At 41.1% G+C, this 21,016-nt stretch overlaps 1 protein-coding gene across 1 annotated transcript in view; it reads right to left on the bottom strand.

Annotated features, from left to right (window-relative positions):
• LOC140730332 (ALK tyrosine kinase receptor-like) overlaps positions 1 to 21,016 on the bottom strand; it is a 1,251,709-nt gene that overhangs the window by 20,437 nt on the left and 1,210,256 nt on the right. The window contains exons 24-26 of the mRNA XM_073050601.1: positions 19,415 to 19,512; positions 12,472 to 12,564; positions 4,435 to 4,536 (exon numbers count right to left, since the gene is read on the bottom strand). Of these exons, the coding sequence (XP_072906702.1) occupies positions 4,435 to 4,536; positions 12,472 to 12,564; positions 19,415 to 19,512 (293 nt within the window). The remainder of the gene's footprint in view (positions 1 to 4,434; positions 4,537 to 12,471; positions 12,565 to 19,414; positions 19,513 to 21,016) is intronic.

Here is a 21,016-nt window from a genome sequence, read left to right as displayed (position 1 = left end):
GGCGGGGAGGTTTGCTAAGGCTACTGAGGAGAGTTTCAACTAGAATTGTTGGGAGTGGGAAATGAACTGAAGAGACTGGGGAAGAGGAAGTTGTCTCACAAATAGAGAAATCTTGTAGACAATGCGAGAGGGAGGATAGGCAGGTGATAGAGAAGGGATACACTCAGACCAAAGGTTTGAAAAGTGTCTATTTTAAGGCAAGCAGTGTTGTGAACAAAGAGGATGAGCTTAGAGCTTGGATCAGTACTTGGAGATATAATTTGGTGGCCATTACAGAAACTTGGATGGCTCAGGGACAGGAATGTTTACTTCAAGTGCCGGGTTTTAGGCATTTCAGAAAGGCAAAAGAGGTGGGGGCATGGCACTGTTGATCAGAGATAGTGTCACGGCTGCAGAAAAGGTGGACGCCACGGAGGGATTGTCTACAGAGTCTCTGTGGGTGGAAGTTAGGAACAGGAAGGGGTCAATAACTTTACTGGGTGTTTTTTATAGCTCACCCAATAGTTACAAGAATATCGAGGAGCAGATAGAGAAACAGCTCCTGAAAAGGTGTAATAATAACAGAGTTGTCGTGATGGGAGATTTTAATTTCCTAAATATCAATTGGCATCTCCCTAGAGCAAGGGGTTTAGATGGGGTAGCATTTGTTAGGTGTGTTCAGGAAGGTTTCTTGACACAACATGTAGATAAGCCTACAAGAAGAGAGGCTGTGCTTGATTTGGTATTGGGAAGTGAACCTGGTCAGGTGTCAGATCTCTCAGTGGGAGAGCATTTTGGAGATTGTGATCATAATTCTGTCTCCTTTACAATAGCATTGGAGAGAGATAGGAACAGGCAAGTCAAAAAAGTATTTAATTGGAGTAAAGGGAACTATGAGGCTATCAGGCAGGAAATTGGAGGCTTAAATTGGAAGCAGATGTTCTCAGGGAAAAGTATGGAAGAAATGTGGCAAATATTTAGGGGATATTTGTATGGAGTTCTGTATAGGTACGTTCCAACGAGACAGGGAAGTTATGGTAGTGTACAGGAACCTTGGTGTACAAAGGCTGTAATAAATCTAGTCAAGAAGAAAAGAAAAGCTTACAAAAGGTTCAGAGAGCTAGGTAATGTTAGAGATCTAGAAGATTATAAGGCTAACAGGAAGGAGCTTAAGAGGGAAATTAGGAGAGCCAGAAGGGGCCATGAGAAGACATTGGTGGGTAGGATTAAGGAAAACCCTAAGGCATTCTACAAGTATGTGAAGAGCAAGAGGATAAGAAGTGAAAGTATAGGACCTAACAAGTGTGACAGTGGGAAAGTGTGTATGGAACCGGAGGAAATAGCAGAGGTACTTAATGAATAACAACAACACACACAAAATGCTGGTGGAACACAGCAGGCCAGACAGCATCTATAGGGAGAAGCGCTGTCGACGTTTCGGGCTGAGACCCTTCGTCAGGACTAACCGAAAGGAAAGATAGTAAGAGATTTGAAAGTAGTGGGGGGGAGGGGGAAATGCGAAATGATAGAAGAAGACCGGAGGGGGTGGGATGAAGCTAAGAGCTGGAAAGGTGATTGGCGAAAGTGATACAGAGCTGGAGAAGGGAAAGGATCATGGGACGGGAGGCCTCAGGAGAAAGAAAGGAGGGGGGGAGCACCAGAGGGAGATGGAGAACAGGCAAACAACTAAATATGTCAGGGATGGGGTAAGAAGGGGAGGAGGGGCATTAACGGAAGTTGGAGAAGTCAATGTTCATGCCATCAGGTTGGAGGCTACCCAGCCGGTATATAAAGTGTTGTTCCTCCAACCTGAGTTTGGATTCATTTTGACAATACAGGAGGCCATGGATAGACATATCAGAATGGGAATGGGAAGTGGAATTAAAATGTGTGGCCACTGGGAGATCCTGCTTTTTCTGGCGGACTGAGCGTAGGTGTTCAGCGAAATGGTCTCCCAGTCTGCATCGGGTCTCACCAATTTATAAAAGTCCACACCGGGAGCACTGGACGCAGTATACCACACCAGCCGACTCACAGGTGAAGTGTCGCCTCACTTGGAAGGACTGTCTGGGGCCCTGAATGGTGGTGAGGGAGGAAGTGTAAGGACAGGTGTAGCACTTGTTCCGCTTACAAGGATAAGTGCCAGGAGGGAGATCGGTGGGAAGGGATGGGGGGAACGAGTGGACAAGGGAGTCGCGTAGGGAGTGATCCCTGCGAAAAGCAGAAAGGGGGGGAGGGAAAAATGTGCTTGGTAGTGGGATCCTGTTGGAGGTGGCGGAAGTTACGGAGAATTAAACGTTGGACCTGGAGGCTGGTTAATGAATACTTTACTTCAGTATTCACTATGGAATAGGATCTTGGTGATTTTAGTGATGACTTGCAGGGGACTGAAAAGATTGAGCATGTAGATATTAAGAAAGAGGATGTGCTGGAGCTTTTGGAAAGCATCAAGTTGGATAAGTTGCCGGGACTGGATGAGACGTACCCCAGGCTACTGTGGGAAGTGAGGGATGAGATTGCTGAGCCTCTGGTGATGATCTTTGCATCATCAATGGAGACAGGAGAGGTTCCAGAAGATTGGAGGGTTGCAAATGTTGTTCCTTTATTCAAGAAAGGGAGCAGATATAGCCCAGGAACTTATAGACCAGTGAGTCTTACCTCAGTGGTTGGTAAGTTGATGGAGAAGATCCTGAGAGGCAGGATTTATGAACATTTGGAGAGGTATAATATGATTAGGAGTAGTCAGCATGGCTTTGTCAAGGGCAGGTCATGCCTTACAAGCCTGATTGAATTTTTTGAGGATGTGACTAAACAAATTGATGAGGGAAGAGCAGTAGATGCCATGTATATGGATTTCTGCAAGGTATTAAGGTACCCCATGCAAGGCTTACTGTTAAAGTGGATCCAGAACTGCCTTGCCCACAGAAGGCAAAGAGTGGTTGTAGACGGGTCATAGTCTGCATGGAGGTCAGTCACCAGTAGGGTGCCTCAGGGATCTGTTCTGGGACCTTATTCATCGTGATTTTTATAAATGACCTGGATGAGGAGGTGGAGGGATGGGTTAGTATGTTTGCTGCTGACACAAAGGTTGGAGGTGTTGTGGATAGTGTGGAGGGCTGTCAGAGGTTACAGCGGGACATTGATCGGATGCAAATCTGGGCTGAGAAGTGGCAGATGGAGTTCAACCCAGATAAGTGTGAAGTGGTTCATTTTGGTAGGTCAAATATGATGGCAGAATATTGTATTAATGGTAAGACTCTTGGCAGTGTGGAGGATCAGAGGGATCTTGGGGTCCGAGTTCATAGGACACTCAAAGCAGCTGTGCAGGTTGACTCTGTGGTTAAGAAAGCGTATGGTGTATTGAGCTTCATCAATCGTGGAATTGAATTTAGGAGCCTAGAGGTAATGATGCAGCTACATAGGACCCTGGTCAGAACCCACTTGGAGTACTGTGCTCAGTTCTGGTCACGCAGGAAGGTTGTGGAAACCATAGAAAGGGTGCAGAGGAGATTTACAAGGACGTTGCCTGGATTGGGGAGCATGCCTTATGAGAATAGGTTGACTGAACTCTGCCTTTTCTCCTTGGAGCAACGGAGGATGAGAGGTGACCTGATAGAGGTGTATAAGATGATGAGAGGCATTGATCGTGTGGATAGCCAGAGGCTTTTTTCCAGGACTGAAATGGTTGCCACAGGAGGACACAGGTTTAAGGTGCTGGGGAGTAGGTACAGAAGTTTTTTTACTCAGAGAGTGGTGAGTGTGTGGAATGGGCTGCCGGCAACGGTGGTGGTGATAGGTACATGGAGCTTAGTAAAATAGAGGGCTATAGGTAAGCCTAGTAATTTCTAAGGTAGGGACATGTTCGGCACAATTTAGTGGTCTGAAGGGCCTGTATTGTGCAGTGGGTTTTCTATGTTTCTAAGAGAATTGTCGTTTTATAAACTCTCATGGCTGCTTTGTGTTTGCCTGCAACAGAACGTCCAGGATGTCCTAGTTAAAGTGATGTCCTTCTGCGTCTGTGTCTTGGAGCGAAGTGGTGGGGTTCTCATTCATCTGCTGCCCTTCTCAACCTTGCCGGTTGAAGTTCCAGGCTTGGCTGGGGTGCTGAGGTGCAGTGCATTTTGTTAATGGGGCCACTGCACAGATGGTGGAGGGAGGGAATGTTAAGGATGGTGGATGTGATGCCAATCAAGGGGATGTTTTTGTCACAGATGATGTTGAAATTCCTTTTAGATATATGATGCAGAGGCACCAGATACAATTTTAATCAGATTTATAGACCATAAAAGAATGTGCGCAATTCCACTGGACTTATGATGTACATAGCAAGAGAGTTCTTTCTCTTTTGTAGTCTGTTGCTCTGCATATCACTATCAGTATGCTATAGCTTAAAACATGAGGTATGTTACTTTAGTAGTCACAATGTTCACCTTTTCAGGAAAGGAACACACTTACCAGGTGTCGGTTTTTGAGGTAAATATTCCTTCCATGAAGGCTTCTGGTGGCATCCACTTCACTGGGAGCATGGCACGGCCACCCTTCCTGTAATAACTAGCCCTGCAGTGTCAAACAACAAAGAAGTGTCAATCTCATAGTTGTTAAAGGTAAATAGCTGAATGTTTCTGTCCCTGTCTGCCTGCCATACAGAACTGCGGTCAGGTCAGAGAGATCAACCCCTGAGCATTCCTGAGGTTTGGATGCTTGAGTGGCCTTGGATATTGTGGTGTTGGGGTCTTGTTCAGCACGCCTGACAAGCATTGATATAGAGATAAAGTTGGGTGTGGAGCTTTGTCATCTGTCTAAACCATCAGAATTTCAGTAGGTTTTAAATGCCTGTAACATTCATAGATATTGATGTTCAATGTGATTAAAGTAAATAATATAAAAATAAAAATAAGATGTTTTAAAGGTAACAGGTTAATTGTCACATAAACCACTTAAATATAATTAAGACATTCATCAAATCAAAAGAACTGCAAGAAATTATCTATCCTTCCTTTGAGCCCCCACAGCTACAGGCCTGGAATCCTAGTGAAACCAATAGACTGTCAGATCATGCAGCTGATCTGAATGACACAACATGGGGGAGGCAATCGGCCAATGTGGTGAAGACCAATTGATGTGAGACCAGACTTTTATGCGGGACTCTGGAATTCACTCGCTAGGCAGATCTTGTCTGTAACTCCCAGCCTCACAGTGCAGGCACCATCATCCAGGATTTACTTTGGTTCCAATGGTTGAAAGCCAAGTTATTGCACTTAATCTTCTGGCAAGGTTAAGTGCAATATAGTACAGTTGGACAGATGGTCAGAGCAATCAACAGGTCCAATAATTTTCTTGGGTACAAATGAAATAAAGAGTCAGATACATATTGTTCTCTAGTGTTCAATTCAAGTTGCTGCATTATAGGAAGAATGTGGAGGCTTTGGAAAGGGTATGGAAGAGGTTTACCAGAATACTGCTTAGATTAGAGGGTATGGACTATAAGGGGAGAGATTTGATAAACTCAGGTCGTTTGTCTGGAGTGTCAGAAGCTGTGGAGAGACCTGATAGAAGGTTCTAAAACTACGAGTGGCTGAGATAGGTTTAGAGATCTTATTTTTTCTCTCCAGGGAGAATTGACAAATATTACAGAATATGCATTTAAGGTGAGAGTGGAGAAGTTTAAAGAGGGTGTGTGCGGCCAGTTTTTGTTTACTTGGAGACTGGTAGGTACCTGGAACAGGCTTCCATGGGTAGTAGTGGAAACAGATTTGAAAGTGGTTTTAGAAGAGCATACAAAAGTGCAGGGAGAGAAGGATACGGCTAGAAGGGAATTGGTTTAATTTGGCACAGACACTATGGCAAAAGGCCTGTTCCTGTGCTGCACTATTCTATGCTCTTGTCGATAGAGTTCATTTGACATACACTCTATTGTATGTGATGGTTATTTTTGCAGACAACAAAATTAATAGCCAATAAATTCTCTTGCAGTTTTTTTCCCCCAGGGTTAAAAGAAAATACACTGCCTCCCTAAAACTGTTTAGAAACACAAAACAAATTGTGAATGTATTGGATTCCAGAGACTTTTGGCAAGAAATGAGCAATATAACACACGAGAGTGGCAGATTCCTCCTGATGAGAGGTGCAGGCAAAGGAACGTGCAGGGGGGTTTGAGGAGCGGCTCCTTGTACAGAGGCAATGATGGCAGAATGTTGCCAGGGATATATTTGTAAGACCATGGGTTCCCTCCATGAATCTGTGTCAATTTGTGAGCCCTGGCAATGCAGCAAAGCACCCCTTCCAGCTCTGAATGTCGAATTCACATTTATCAAAGATGGACAGGTCCCCAGTTTATTGATGAGCCATGTAATTATGACTTGGGTAACATATTGCCAAGCAGAGAAGTATTATACTTAGCATTTCTTAGCAGAGAGAGTCGGCAAGGCTCCAGTGCTAGGGAATCTCTGATTTTTGACTTTGGATCAACGTAGGTACTTGCATTTGGTTGCCTGCCAACCAATCACAAGACTTAACACTGCTGTCATAGCCAAAAATCAGGGTCATCCTAAGGTCACTATTTTTGGATTTTGTGTGAGTCTATTTGAGGTTCATTTCACAGAGCACTGTGCAGAGCTCTTGTCCATGACTGCAGGAGTGGTATAGCTGATTTAGTAAAAAGTACTTGGCTTGAGCCATCAGCATCATCGATTTCTCTGAGAGAGAACAGGGCCTGTCATTATTCTGACCAATGTAACTAAAAATCCTGCCAGAGGCAAATTTGCATTACTGTTGGCAGCCTTTAGTTAAACTGGATGCCAGGATTGGTATTAAAGTTCATATATTTCTCATAGATACAAGTCTATCTTTATTATGAAAAGGCATGCACAAAAGTAGTTAATGTCATGTTAACACAATTTTCATTTCAGCATGCCATTTTTTGGACACTGTTAGAAATTCTTAAACAGCATTAATATTTAATTCCTTACATGAGTCCAAATGGATTTTTTAAAAATAAAGAGTCAGGATGCACCACTGTGTCACATTGCATTCTACACCTCTGCTCTGTAGTAAGTTGCTGGCAAACATAATGTACAGTTATCCCAGAACAGAAGTAATTTTGATAAACACTTCTTCCTCTAAGACACCAAAGTGCTCCAGTCATTTTGTTTGGCACATAAAGTTCCAGCATTGCCATTTCATTTTGGGATAATAGTGTAGATATTAGCTCAGTTATTTAGAAGGTTTTTTTTTACCTCTGCTTAATACAAAATTCCAGTAAAAATCTTTGCACTCATGTTCCATTACACATTTAAAGTTTCTGCATATAAGATGACTGTTCCCGAACATAGAACATAACATTACAGGACAGTACAGGCTCTTCAGTCCACAAAGTTGTGATGAACTTTTAACCTACTCTCAGATCAATTTAATCCTGCCCCCCACCCCCGCATTTCCTTCCAATTATTCTTTCAAACATCCACCTATCTAAGTGTCTTTTGAATATCTCAACCACATTGGCCTCTATCACCCTTGCTGGCCATTCTCTGTAAAAAAAAAACAACTTACCTCTGATATCCTCTGATATGACCTTAAAACTGTGTTAGCCATTTTTGTCCTGAGAAAAAGGCACTGGCTGTCAGCTCTGGCTATACTTCTAGTCATCTTATACATTCCTGTCAAGTCACCTCTCATTCTCTATCAGCCCAAAGAGATAAGCCCTAGCTTATTTAACCTTTCTTCATAATACATGCTCTCGACAACATCCTGTTAGAACCTGTCTGCACCCTCTGTAAAGCTTCCACAGCCTTCCAATAAGTGAGATGACCAGTAGCAAACACAAATAGTAATATTAACATGTAGTCATTTTAAATAAAAAATGGGTCATAATCTAAACTGAGATGATGTTGACTGGTACAATGAAATGAAGAAAGATGGAACTGATTCTCAGTAGAAGCAATTCCAATGTGCTCTGGGTGACTGTTCCTCTCATTTTTCCATTGGTTTTTGGTATTCATCTGGTACTTTCTTGTCGACGTATACCAGGTGACCAACACAGGATAGCGTATTTAGTTACTGATCCATTAGTGATGTTTTTTTTGGATTATTAACTGTTTTTGAACAGCAAATGACATTGAGATTGGGGTGGGGAAGTAAGGTTTGAAAATAATCATGAGAAGTTTGGCGAGCAGTAGTAAATTGGGAAGATTGGTGAAGAAATGTTGATTGGAATTCAGTGCCTATGCATAAAGAGGGTGAAGTTAAGGAAAATGCAAAATGTCTGGGCTGGTTCATACTGATCTTTAGCCAGTGGCTTGCACTGGAGATCAGATGCTAATCTACCTGACTCAACAGAGTCCATACTGCTTCTCACAACTGAGCTGAAGGATTGAATACACTTTGAGATCTTCACACCAGGCATCTAGAGTAGCCCTATTTATTTGAATAGAAACACTAACCTTCATTAAAAAGAGTGGAGAGCGGAAACAATGTCAGAAGATGGTAAGTATTAGGAGGAAGTGACCAAGAGCTGAAAAAGATGGAATCTGATTGAAGAGGACAGTGGACATGGTATAAAGAGAAGGAAGTGAAGAAGGGAACCAGACTGAGGAATGTGTAGCTGATGTGTAGATCAAGAGGGCGAGGATGGGGAAGAGAAGCGATTATGGAGTCAAAGGGGGTGGTTACCAGAAGTTAGGGATATCAACGTTCATGTCATCAGGTTGGAGACTGTCAAAGTGGAAGAGAGTCACAGAGCACTTCAGCACAGAAACTGGACCTTTCATCTATACTGAGCTGCTTTTCTGCCTAGTTCCATCTACCGGCACTCAGACCATAGTCTTCCATACCTCTCATCAGTGTATCCATCTAACCTTCTCTTAAATATTGCTACTGAACCAGCATCGACCACCTCTGTTGGCAGATTGTTCTACATCTGCACCACCTAATGAGTGAATAGTTTCCACTTCAGGACCCCCTTAAATACTTCACCTTTCACACTAAACCTGTAGTTCTAGTTTTACATAACCTCAGGAGAAAACACCTGCATGTATTTACCCTACTTATACCTCCCATAATTTTGTATACTTCTGTAAGATCTCCCCTCATTCTCCTATGCTCCAAGGAATAACCTACTTCAGCTTTCTTTTAACTCAGATCCTCAATTCCCGGCAACATCCTTGCAAATTTTCTCTGCACCCTTTCAAGAATATTAGATGACGTTCTTCTAGTCTGCAACTAGCTTTAACTTGGCAGTAGAGGAGGCTGTGGACAGGCATGTGGGTGCAGGGAAGTGGAATTATACTAGTTGGTCACTAGGAGATCCTGACTGTCATGAGGGCAGAGTAAAGGTGCTCGATGAAAAAATCTTCCGATCTGCATTGGCCTTCACTGATGTAGAGTAGTTCAGTGGCTGGTAAGCTGATGGAGAAGATCTGAGAGACAGGATTTATGAACATATGGAGAGGCATAATATGATTAGGAATAATCAGCATGGCTTTGTCAAAGGCAGGTCGTGCCTTCCAAGCCTGGCTGAATTTTTTGAGGATGTGACTAAACACATTGAAGAAGGTGATGTAGTGTATATAGATTCCAGCAAGGCGTTTGATAAGGTTTGATAATGCTTATTGAGAAAGTAAGGAGACATGGGATCCAAGGGGTCATTGCTTTGTGGATTCAGAACTGGATTGCCCACAGAAGGCAAAGAGTGGTTGTAGATGGGTCATATTCTGCATGGAGGTCGGTGACTAGTGGTGTGCCTCAGGGATCTGTTCTGGGACCTCTTTTTGTGATTTTTATAAATGAACTGGATGAAGAAGTGGAGGGATGGGTTAGTAAGTTTGCTGATGACACAAAGTTTGGGGGTGTTGTAGATAGTGTGGAGGGCTGTCAGAGATTACAGCGGGACATCGATAGGATGTAAAACTGGGCTGAGAAGTGGCAGATGGAGTTCAACCCAGATAAATGTGAGGTGGTTCATTTTGATGGCTCAAATATGATGGAAGAATATAGTATTAATTTTAAGACTCTTGGCAGTGTGAAGGATCAGAGGGATCTTGGGGTTCGTGTCCATAGGTTGACTGTGTGGTTCAGAAGGCATATGGTGTATTGGCCTTCATCAACTATGGAATTGAGTTTAAGAGCCGAGAGGTAATGTTACGGCTGTAAAGAACCCTGGTTAGACCAGGGAGGACTGTGCTCAGTTCTGGTCACCTCACTACAGGAAGGATGTGGAAGCCATACAAAGGGTGCAGAGGAGATTTAGAAAGATGTTGTCTGGATTGGGGAGCATGCCTTACAAGAATAGGTTGAGTGAATTTGGCCTTTTCTCCTTGGAGCGATGGAGGATAAGAGGTGACTTGATAGAGGTGTATAAGATGATGAAATGCATGGATCTTATGGATAGTCAGAGGCTTTTTCCTGGGGCTGAAATGCCTAACATGAAAGGGCACAGTTTTAGGTACAGAGAGGATTCTGGCTTCTCCCTTCTTTCTTTCCCGTCCTGATGTGTCTTGACACAAAATGTTGACTTGTCCATTTCTCTTATACTTCATCTGGGTAGCCTCCAACATGATAGCATTTCCTCTCCTGGTTAAAAAATAATCCCTCCCCCTCCTCTCTTCTTCTATTCCCCACTCTGGCCTCTTACCTCTTCTCATCTGCCTACCATCTCCCCCGAGTCCCCTCCTCTTTCCCTTTCTCCTATGGTCCACTCTCCTCTCCTGTCAGATTCCTTCCTCTCCATCCCTTGATCTTTTCCACTTAACAGCTTCACCTATCACCTTCTAGTTATCCTCCTTCCAACCCCCCCCCCCCACTTTTCATTCTGGTGTCTTCCCCCTTTCCTCCCAGTCCTGAAGAAGGGTCTCAAGCTCACCCGGTCGACTGTTTATTCATTTGCATAGATACTGCCTGACCAGTTGAGTTCTGCCTGTACTTTGTGTGTTGCATTCCAGCATTTGCAGCCTTTCTTGGGTCTTTAATTATTTGTCAGCAGTCTCTGTGCAGTTAGGAGGCTGGACCTACTGACAGGATCAGCTATCGGTACTAGGAGCTGTGGGATAGTTCTTAACTTCTGCCACTTGTGGTTTCATTACCTTTGTATCAGTGAGGCTGGCAGAACATTAGTAGCCACACTGCAGCAAAACTAAAATTAGACCGCAGTCAATACAGGCACAGACCGGGTGCAGTAAGATCCAGTTCAAAACCTGTCGAAGATGATAAATAAATATTTTTTCATAGTATTTCTTCAGGAACTGAATTCTAGTTATAATTGGGCAGCATGGTAGTGTTGTTGGTAGCACAACACTTTAGTGTACAGGCAACCTGAGTTCATTTCCCACTGCTGTTGGTAAGGAGTTTGTACATTCTCCCCATGACCGTGAGGATTTCTTCCAGGTGCCTCCGGTTTCCCTCCATAGTCCAAAGATGTACTGCTTGATCACTATAAATTGTCCCGTGGTTAGGCTAGGATTAATCAGGGGATTGCTGGGTGGGAAGGCTTGAACCATTCCATGCTGTACCTAAATAAAATAGTGTGAAATTATTCTTATTGGTCATCAACAGAGCCACAAAGACTGCAGATGGATTTTCTGGAATCTGGATCAAAATTCTAAATTACTGGAGTGTGTCAAGGAGCATCAGAGCAAGGTTGGATGGTTGATGTTTTTGTCAAAGCCCCTTCATCTGCACTTCCTGTCTGCATTAATAAATTATCTTGGCACTGAAAAAGATCAGTATTGTAGCTGGTGCCAGAAAAGCTGAAATGCTGGGAATTAAATGAAAATCTGTGTTTGTTTACATTTGAGAAGAATGTCCTGAAAGAAGATCTTATTATTAGCAACCAAGTTCCTATTGTAGCATTTTTGTCTTAGTTCCATGTAGTCTTTTCCATGACAAATTCTCATATTTATAAGGATGTTATGCTGTAATTAATTTCTCCAGCTAGTGGCAGTATTGCAGCACCTTAGTTCTGTGTCTGTTGGCTCCTCAGTTTACAGTTTGCTGCAAAGTATCATGCTCGGTATCATATTTGGTTACTTTTAATTATGTTGATATCAGATAAAGTGTTATAAAAGAAAAAGGACCGAAAGCACAGTTTTGAATTAATGAGTGGATATTATCTGCTTGTCATGATCCAATTACACTGGCTTCCAGAACAGCTTCAGCCAAAGTCATATTTGATCTTGACTCTGAGTGTAATACTGTCTAATAAAGTCAGTAGTTCACAAAGTTTCCTTTTCAGGAAATTCAAATAACAGGAATTTTACCACATAGCTTTACTGATATTTTGAGTTATAAATTTGCTAATGTTACTGAAGCACAAATGTGAAAACTGTCCTTGTTTGCTTAATAAGTAAGAACAGGCAGAACTATTATAATTGGGTACCTGCATTATCAAACATGGTCTACTATGGTCAATCACTGTACTTATCGGAATATTATTTTACCAATCAATTTTAACCCTAAGATCTCTGAATGTGAACTATAGTAATGAAAATTCTCAACAATTACCTGTATATATCACGAGCCATTCCAAAATCTCCAATCTTAGCCACTCTTCCTGAGCCTTTGAAAGTAAGCAGGCAATTTCTTGCAGCTATATCCCTGCCAATGAATAAAACACAGACAAGTAAATTATTTTCCCCCTGGTATTCCCTCAGTTCTTTATCTTTTTTTCCTGAAGGAATTAACTCATACTTGAGTAGGTCCCCAGCAGTCAACTGGCCTCTCAATCATTCTTTATAGTGAAGGTGAATAAGTTTTTCAGTTTAGGAAACTGGAAAGGCTTCTGTCATCCTGCCTTATCTGGTAACCACACAAATGTACACATTAGGGATCACTGGACAGTAATTTCTTACAAGGGTTAAACTTTTTTTTTGATAATCCCAGCTTGAATTAGGAGATAAATAATGACCCAAAAGTTAGTTTGGCTAGATCCTATACCCAGGGATAAATCAGATTATAGATAAAAAAAATTCTGATTTGCGGATTTAAAAACAGGCCAGTCAATGCCTCTAATATATTCTCATGGTAAAAGTGAAAAGGCAAATTTTATTGCTAATAGGTAATGATGATAAATTACTCATGAAACGCTGAGGATGTGAGGAGTGATTTTAAATCCTAATATCTAAAATATGTCTATTATAGATTACCAATGAATATCTCAGTGAAAGTTGGCAAAGTGGAGTAATGCAAAATTTACAGGTGGAACTCAATGCAGATTATTAGCATGATCTTATTAAATTATACAGCAATCTCAAAGGATTTATGATTTCCTCATTTTCTTAAATTCTTCACAAAGTTTTGAATTAAGACAGTCCAATGCTTTGCTTTTCCTAGTGTGGTCAGATGGAAGTAAAAGTATGGTTGTTAAATATAACCATTCTGCCTTTTTATTTGATCTTTAGAAGGATGTCAGTGGAGAACATTGGTTAATTTACATGATTTATCCAGTCACTACTAAAGATTTACAATCATATACGTAAGTCATCTTCACCATCATTTATTCAGGAAAATGTAGCACTATCTAGAGAACTTGCATAGCATTGATAAATTAATCTAAACACAAGAACAAATGGTTTGGGGTAAAAATATTAGTGAACTGATGTTGGCAGATGTAATTAAACAATTGCACACTTTCACTTGAGAAAGCAGATTATAATGAAACCGTCCTGCCAAGCCCTCTCAGCATGGTTTAGTTGGTCAAACTCTCATTTTAAGTTGTTGTTCAGGATTTCAGTACAAGATCTGTGCTAGCACTTCATGGGCCTTCTGTTAGAACTACATTAACGTGGTTCAGATATTAAGATTTCACTCTTAATCCAGGGAGAGCTGCAATTAGTTGCTGAGAAGTATAAAATCAGAATTTACCTGGTGAGTGAAGCAACATCAAGGACTCATTAATGAAGAGAAACTCCAATTGGGGCATTATGTTAACAAGTAATCCATTTAAAATTAATAATTCAATGTGATGAATGATGATACACAGAACTTCATGCATTACAAATTGTTTCAATGGTAAAACAGCTGCCAGGTCATCAGAGTTTTATTGCCTGCACTAAAATAATTTTATGAGGTTCTTTTGATTTGATAAAAAATTTCTTTATATTAGAACATTGTGCAAATCACTTTGATATACAAGTAAGGTAAGTAAAGGAAATCAGTGAATTTTAACATCTGTTGTTAGGAAATTAACAGCATTGTAATTAAGTATAGATTGAATGAATATTTTGAAACTTTTCAGGTGGTAAGAGCAAACCAATGTAGAACTGTAAAAGGAATGGTATACCTGACAAACTCAACTAAACTTTTTAAACAAAAATAATTGACAGAGTAACATCTGCTCTTGTGATTTGGACGTTCATTTGATTAGAAGGTCTCATAAGACACTGTTGTCAACAGCTGAAATTTGAGGAATTGAGGACAATTTACTGATCTAGCTGGGGAATTAGCAGTGTGGCACAATTATTCAGCATATTTATAAACAACTTGCTCCAAAGGAAATAGGAACATTTTATAGTCTGCCAGTGCAGCAAAGATCATTATCATTCAAGACAATGTAGATACAACCAAGACCTTACTAAGAAATTTAAGAAGGATAAAACAGAATAATTTCAGAAGACAATAAGCCAGGAATGAAGAGCTGAAAAAGCTTGGTGGAGGTGGGTTTAAGATGAGGGTGAGAAATTATTTATCCACGTACATAGATAATCAAAATGCCATCACTTGGTACAGAGCAAATCAAATAGTCAATAAAATCCTGGGTAATGGCCTTTATATCAAAAGACTGCAGTACAATGGGACAGAGGTAAAGATTCCCCACTTATACAAAACTTCGTTAGCCACAGGACAGCATTGTGAACAGTTCATATCTCATGGACAATGCATTGGTCTTGGAGGAAGTACAAAGGTTACTCACTAGAATGATTTTGAACTCCAAAGGTTAAACTAAGGGAGGAGATTAAAGAAACAAGTGTATATCTGCTTTCTGCAGAGATCCCTCCCCCTGCAATTCCCTTGTCCATTCGTCCCTCCCCACTCACCTCCTTCCAGACACTTACCTTTGCAAGTGGCAGAAGTGCTAACCCTGCCCATACACTCCTCCCTCACCTCCATTCAAGGCCCTAAACAGTCCTTTCAGGTGAGGCAACACTTCACCTGTGAATCTGCTGGGTTCGTCCATTGTGTCTGGTGCTCCCGATGTGGCCTCCTCTACACTGGTAAGACCGATTGCCAAGCACCTCTGCACCATCCACTAGAAGTGGGACTTCCCGGTGACCAAACATTTTAATTCCCATTCTCATTCCCGTTCCGAAGTGTCGATCCATGGCATTCTCTTGTGCCAGGATGAGGCCACCCTTAGTGTGGAGGAGCAACACCTTATACTCCATCTGGTACCTCCAACCTAATGGCATGAATATCAAATTTCTCCTCCTGGTGAACAGCTTCCCTCCCCATTCTATAGCCCGTCTAACCTTTGACTTCTTCTCATTTGCCTATTATTTCCTCCTGGATCTCCTCCTTCCTTTTCTCCTATTGCCCGCTCCCCTCTTCTATCAGATTCCTTCCCCTTCATGCTTGACCTTTCCTAGCCACCTGGCTTCACCTATCACCTTCCAGCTAGCCCATTTCCCCTCCCCCCCACCTTTTTACTCCGGCATTATTCCCCTTCCTTCTCAGTCTTCTCAAACTGAAACGTTGACTGTTTACTCTTCCTCATTAATGCTGCCTGACTTGCTGAATTGCTCCAGCGCTCTGTGTGTGCTGCAGTGTATACACTGCTAGCCATTAGGCCACATTTGTTTGAATGTGCCAGATCATCTGGAATTGCCATTGACAGGTGCAGTTCTTTCAAACATACCGTACTTCCTACAGAGAGAAGCCTTGACCTGACCAGCGAGGTCCTGAACATAGTTAGACCTCAAGCAGTGTGATAGGATTACTTGGGCAGACCAAAACAAGCTCTGCTGACAAGTCATTGTGAATACTCCAGAGTGATGACAAAGGCATGCCGTCAGCTTTGGCACCTCACAAAGTTGTTAATGACATTCTGAATCAATGCAAAACTTCAAAATCAAAGAGACTAAAATAACTGGTAAAAACAGAATAAACAAATTCCAGGCAGTAATAATTAGAAGGAACATGTTTCTTCATTTCCAACTACTGGGCCAAATGGGATATGCTCCAGGTTACTATGGAAAGTGAGGGAGAAGACTGCAGTGCCATTGGTGATGATATTCTGGCCACAGGAGTAGTGCTAGAAGATTGGAAGATTGTTATTCTTTTGTTCAAGTAAGGTAATTGGGATGATCCTGGGAATTATAGACCTGTGGAGTCTTATATCTTATATCGGTGGAGGGCAAACTATTGGAAAGGATTCTTAAACACAGGATTTACAAGCATTTGGAAAAGCATAATCTGATTAGGGATAGTCAGCATGGCTTTGTGAGGGGCAGGTCATGCCTCATGAGCCTGATTAACTTTGTTGGGTAAGTGATAAGTTGATGGAAGAAGAGTGGTTGTAGATGGAATGTACTCCACCTGGTGGTCTGAAGTTTTTCACAGGGTGGAAAGTGGGTGGAAATGGCTAATGCAAGGTGATGGGAGGAAAGGAGAGGGGAAAATGTCAGAAATGGGCTGGTTTACACACAGAGCGCTGCTAGGTGTAGTGGTAGATACCGATTCATTCGAGATATTTAAGAGACGCTTGGATAGGATGCAAAAAAAGTGAAGAGCTATGTGGGAAGGAAGGGTTAGATTGATCTTGGTGCAAGATTGTGGGCTGAAGAACCTGTACTGTGGTTTAATGTTCTTTCTTGCAACAAGCTCTGTGTCAGGTTTAACTAGGTGCAGCTCTTCAGTGTACATACTGGAAAATACCAGCTGTCTGGAATACAGGAAGAAATCACAGGCAGAATCCATGATTTCTGTATTCTTGTGGTGGTCGTGGTGTTGCCACCACCTAGGAGGGTAATTACTAGTACTTAGGAGAGTAAGTGCCATACGTTTATATGAAACTGCTGCTAAAACCCAGCTAAATCCATGCTCATGGATTATCCCTTATCTCAATGAGTGCAGGAACAATCCCAACATGGCTAAATTACCCATTGCTGTGTATTGTGTACTCTGCTTTCTTCCTTTTCCCCCACTGTCTACTTGTACTTCACTTTCTCTGTAGTTATTACATTTTATTCTGTATTATTTTATCTTGTAATACCTCAGTGACTTCTTAAGGTTGTCATAGCTGGGGCATGGCAGATAGTGGAGCAAAGCTCATGTTAGATGCTACTCAATGCTCGCAATGGCATGTGTCTCAAAAAGCCTTTGACAACCCAGCTCCCGGCCTTCCTGTGTTGCTTAGCTACTAAGCCCAGCGGAGCCATTTCTACTGACAGGAAAAGGGGCAAAGGCAGGTTACTGATACCTTAAAAGCAGCCGCTTTGGGCAGATGGGGCTTGTTAGCTGTGGTTGGCAGCTCACCGAGAAGCAAAATTGACCTCAAACCTATGCTGCCTTGCGACTATGTCCATTCAAGGGAAAGGCTTCAGGAGTAAACTCGAGTGAACAATATGGAGCTGCAGTCACTAAGGCAGTCTTATGTTGAGTCCAACGCCAACTAGCAACTCCTGTAATGCTGCCGGTGCCGAACTGTATTGGTCTCTGCCATTCTTTTCGGTTTATCCGATGCGTGGAGAGGGGGAGCTTGCAATATGAGCAACTGCTTGCTCTCCATATCGTACATCCCCGGCTTGCATATCTAGTCAGCTAGAACGTAACACCTATGGTCGTCACTGAGCAGCAGAAAGCCTTTTCAATACCTCAATGCACTTTGCAATGATTTCATTTGCATGAACAGCATGCAGGACAAGCTATTCACTGGAACTTAGTACATGTGAAAATAATGAACCAATTCTATTTCCAATGCTTTGTGGTAAGAGATTTTTTTCTTCCTTTCATCATAATATTTTTTTTAGTTCATGAGCCATGAGGTAATCTTACAGATCTATATAGCCCTGGTTAGACCCCATTGGGAATATTGTATACTGTTCTGGTTGCCTTATTATAGGAAGGATGTGGAAGCTTTAGAGAAGGTGCAGATGAGATTTACCAGGATGCTGCCTGATTTAGAAAGCATATCTCATGAGGACAGATCAAGTGAGCTAGGGATTTTCTCTTTGGAGTGAAGGAGGATGGCAGTTGATTTGATAGAAGTGTACAAGATGATAAAAGGCATAGATCGAATTGACAGCTAGAGACTTTTTCCCCAGAGCAGAAATGGCTAACGCAAAGGGGAATAATTTTAAGGCGACTGGAGGAAAGTATAGGGAGGATGTTAGAGGCAAGATTTTTTTTACACAGAGAGTGGTGACTGTGTGGAATCCCAGCCAGGGGTAGTGGTAGAGGCAATTATTTAGGACAAGAAAGAAACTCTTAGATAAGCATATGGATGATAGCAAAATTGAGGGTTAGATAAGATTAATCTTATAATAGGTTATAAATGTAGCACAGCATTGTGGCCATAAGAGCTTGTACTGTGATGTAGTGTTCTATGTTCTATATTAAATTTCAAATGGATGGATTGTATCATGACAGTGATCCCACTTTTCAATCCCCAATAAATGTTTTCACCCAGATAAGGGAGCATGTAGGTAGGAATTTCCAAGGATTAAACCAGCATATGTTCAGATTACAAAAGATGGCCTCCTACAAAAAAAAATACCTTATGCACTTAAATCTAAATATCTAAATGAACATTTCTTTAGGGAATGTGCGTAAAATATGAGTTTATTCATCTAACTGCAGAATAGGCTTATGACAAATGATTAGAACTATAATCCATCTGCTGATTGCTCACATAAAAAATGATGCCAGTATTCCTATTGTTGATTTAATGCATTCACTTACCACATTGCTCTTACACTGAAATACAAGACTGCTTTTTCTGCTTCACATGATTTTTGTGTTTTTTTTTAAATTAGAGATATAATTTTAACTTGTTTATTCTTTGATCTTTTGAATGTAGCTTTGGGTGTTCTGTAATGTATTTGTGATCAGAACTGCTAACAATTCTGCAGTGGTTTTTTTTTTCTGGCAATTTTTTTTTTATCAGAAAACTCAACCTTGGTTTACTAAAAGCAGTTTTGAAATTGAGGTCACCTGCATTAATCAAAAATTCTTTGCTATGTTATTTCAGTAGGTTATTGGAATAACAGGAAAATCAATTCAAAAAGAAATATGTCACAGAAATATTGCAAGATAGCACAGCCTCTTCCATTCCTACAGTGAATATAGAGGAAATTTTCATCGCATCCACCTCAGGGTGAAAGTGGAGTATATCTGTTTCATTTCTTGTAAAGCAGTGTAACAGCAAAAAGTCCCATTATAAAGATTATCAGAAACATACACAATTGGATAGCATTCAGTGATCCTGCTTGCCTAGCTTGTGGTTACATACCGATGAATGAAGTGGTTTTCCTCCAAATACTGGCAGCCCCGAGCAATGTCACGAGCCACATTCAGCAAGTCTAGCATGCTGAGAGTTGATGGCTGCCCCTGTGATATCAAAAGACATTTGATAAGTAGTTTTAACCAAGAAAGTATAAAACTGGCATGCTGTGAGTGGAAGTGATACATAAGAATAATGTGTTTAGATGCTGTCTCATGTTGCCTACTATGTAAGAAACAGGTATCCTTACAAGGGCAATGGAAATCTTACTGTAAGAACAGAACATACAATATAAAAGATGTTTAATTTCACACCCCTCTGTAGTCACTTCTGTCAAAGTTATAATGAAAATATGCAAGAGGGTGACAATCTTCAGTCCCAATAAAATCCAATAAACATTTAATTGCTTTGGTTACCAAGTGTGCTACAGATTCCACTGGTGTTTGCAGCTCTCCAATTTCTTAGCAAACTCTTTATTTCTTGAATCATTAATTTTGATGATCAGGAATCATCATCATTATTCAGATCCTTTATGCTGTGCTCACTAAATTGAGGACCAAACACCAGCTCTACATTGTCAAAGTTAAGATCTGGCCCAGTGTCACTTGATCAATATTACAGGATCAATATTCCTACAAATCTCATCAATTTAAAATACCTTCAAGAATCACATTGCAAAATCCACATTCTTCTCAACACAAAATTAATGTTCCTCACGATTAAGCGCTATTAGACATAGCACACAACTTTTGACTATTAGTGACAGGTTCTACCATGCTATGGTGACAGTAATAATATTAAATTAACATGAAATTCACCATCTCACTTCCCTTCACTTTAAATCTTGTATGCAACTAACACTACACTGTGGCACAGCTAACAGAGTCACTGTCTCAGTGCAACAAAGAGCTGGGTTCAATTCCAGTCTTGGTTAGTGTTTATGTGAAGTCTGCATGTTATTTCATGTGCTGGCTTCCTCTGGGAGCTCTGTTTTTCTCACACATTCCAAAGACATGCAGGTTCATTAGTTAGTTGGTCACTAATAAAATATCGCTAGTGTATAAATGAGTGGTAGAATCTGGTGGAGTTAATGAGAATATGAGGAGAATAAAGTACTGGGATTGGGATTAGTGTAGAATTAATTTTAGTGGTTAGTGATAGTTGATGGTTGGCATGGATTCAAAAATCTGAAGGGCCTGTTTCCATGATGTGCTTCTCAATGACTCTAGGGATACTTGCTCACAATTCTGATGAAAGATTATCAACTGAAAAGATTAATATCCTTTTTCCACTAATGCTGTGTAAAAGCCGAGTTTTTCCTGCATTTTATTTTTTCTTCAGATTCCCACCATCAACAATATTTTGCTTTAATGTAGTTTGTTGGGAATCCTCATTCTCCAACTGAGAACACCAATTAAAATGGCTGCTGGGGGCTAGCCAGAGGGGAGGGTGCAGAAAATACTTCACTCTGACTTTGACTACTCCTGTCATTTATTATCCCAAAGCATGCATGAAAATGAAGGCTGAAATATAACAGTAACAATTGTAAACTTTAGAAAAAAAGAGAAATGGAGAGGAAGTTGGGCATAAGATATGAAGGAAAATAAATTT

The sequence above is a fragment of the Hemitrygon akajei genome, chromosome 7 (assembly GCF_048418815.1).
Source record: "Hemitrygon akajei chromosome 7, sHemAka1.3, whole genome shotgun sequence".
Lineage (NCBI taxonomy): Eukaryota > Metazoa > Chordata > Chondrichthyes > Myliobatiformes > Dasyatidae > Hemitrygon > Hemitrygon akajei.
Note: the sequence above shows the minus strand (reverse complement) of the source record. Positions and strands in the feature narration are given on the sequence as shown.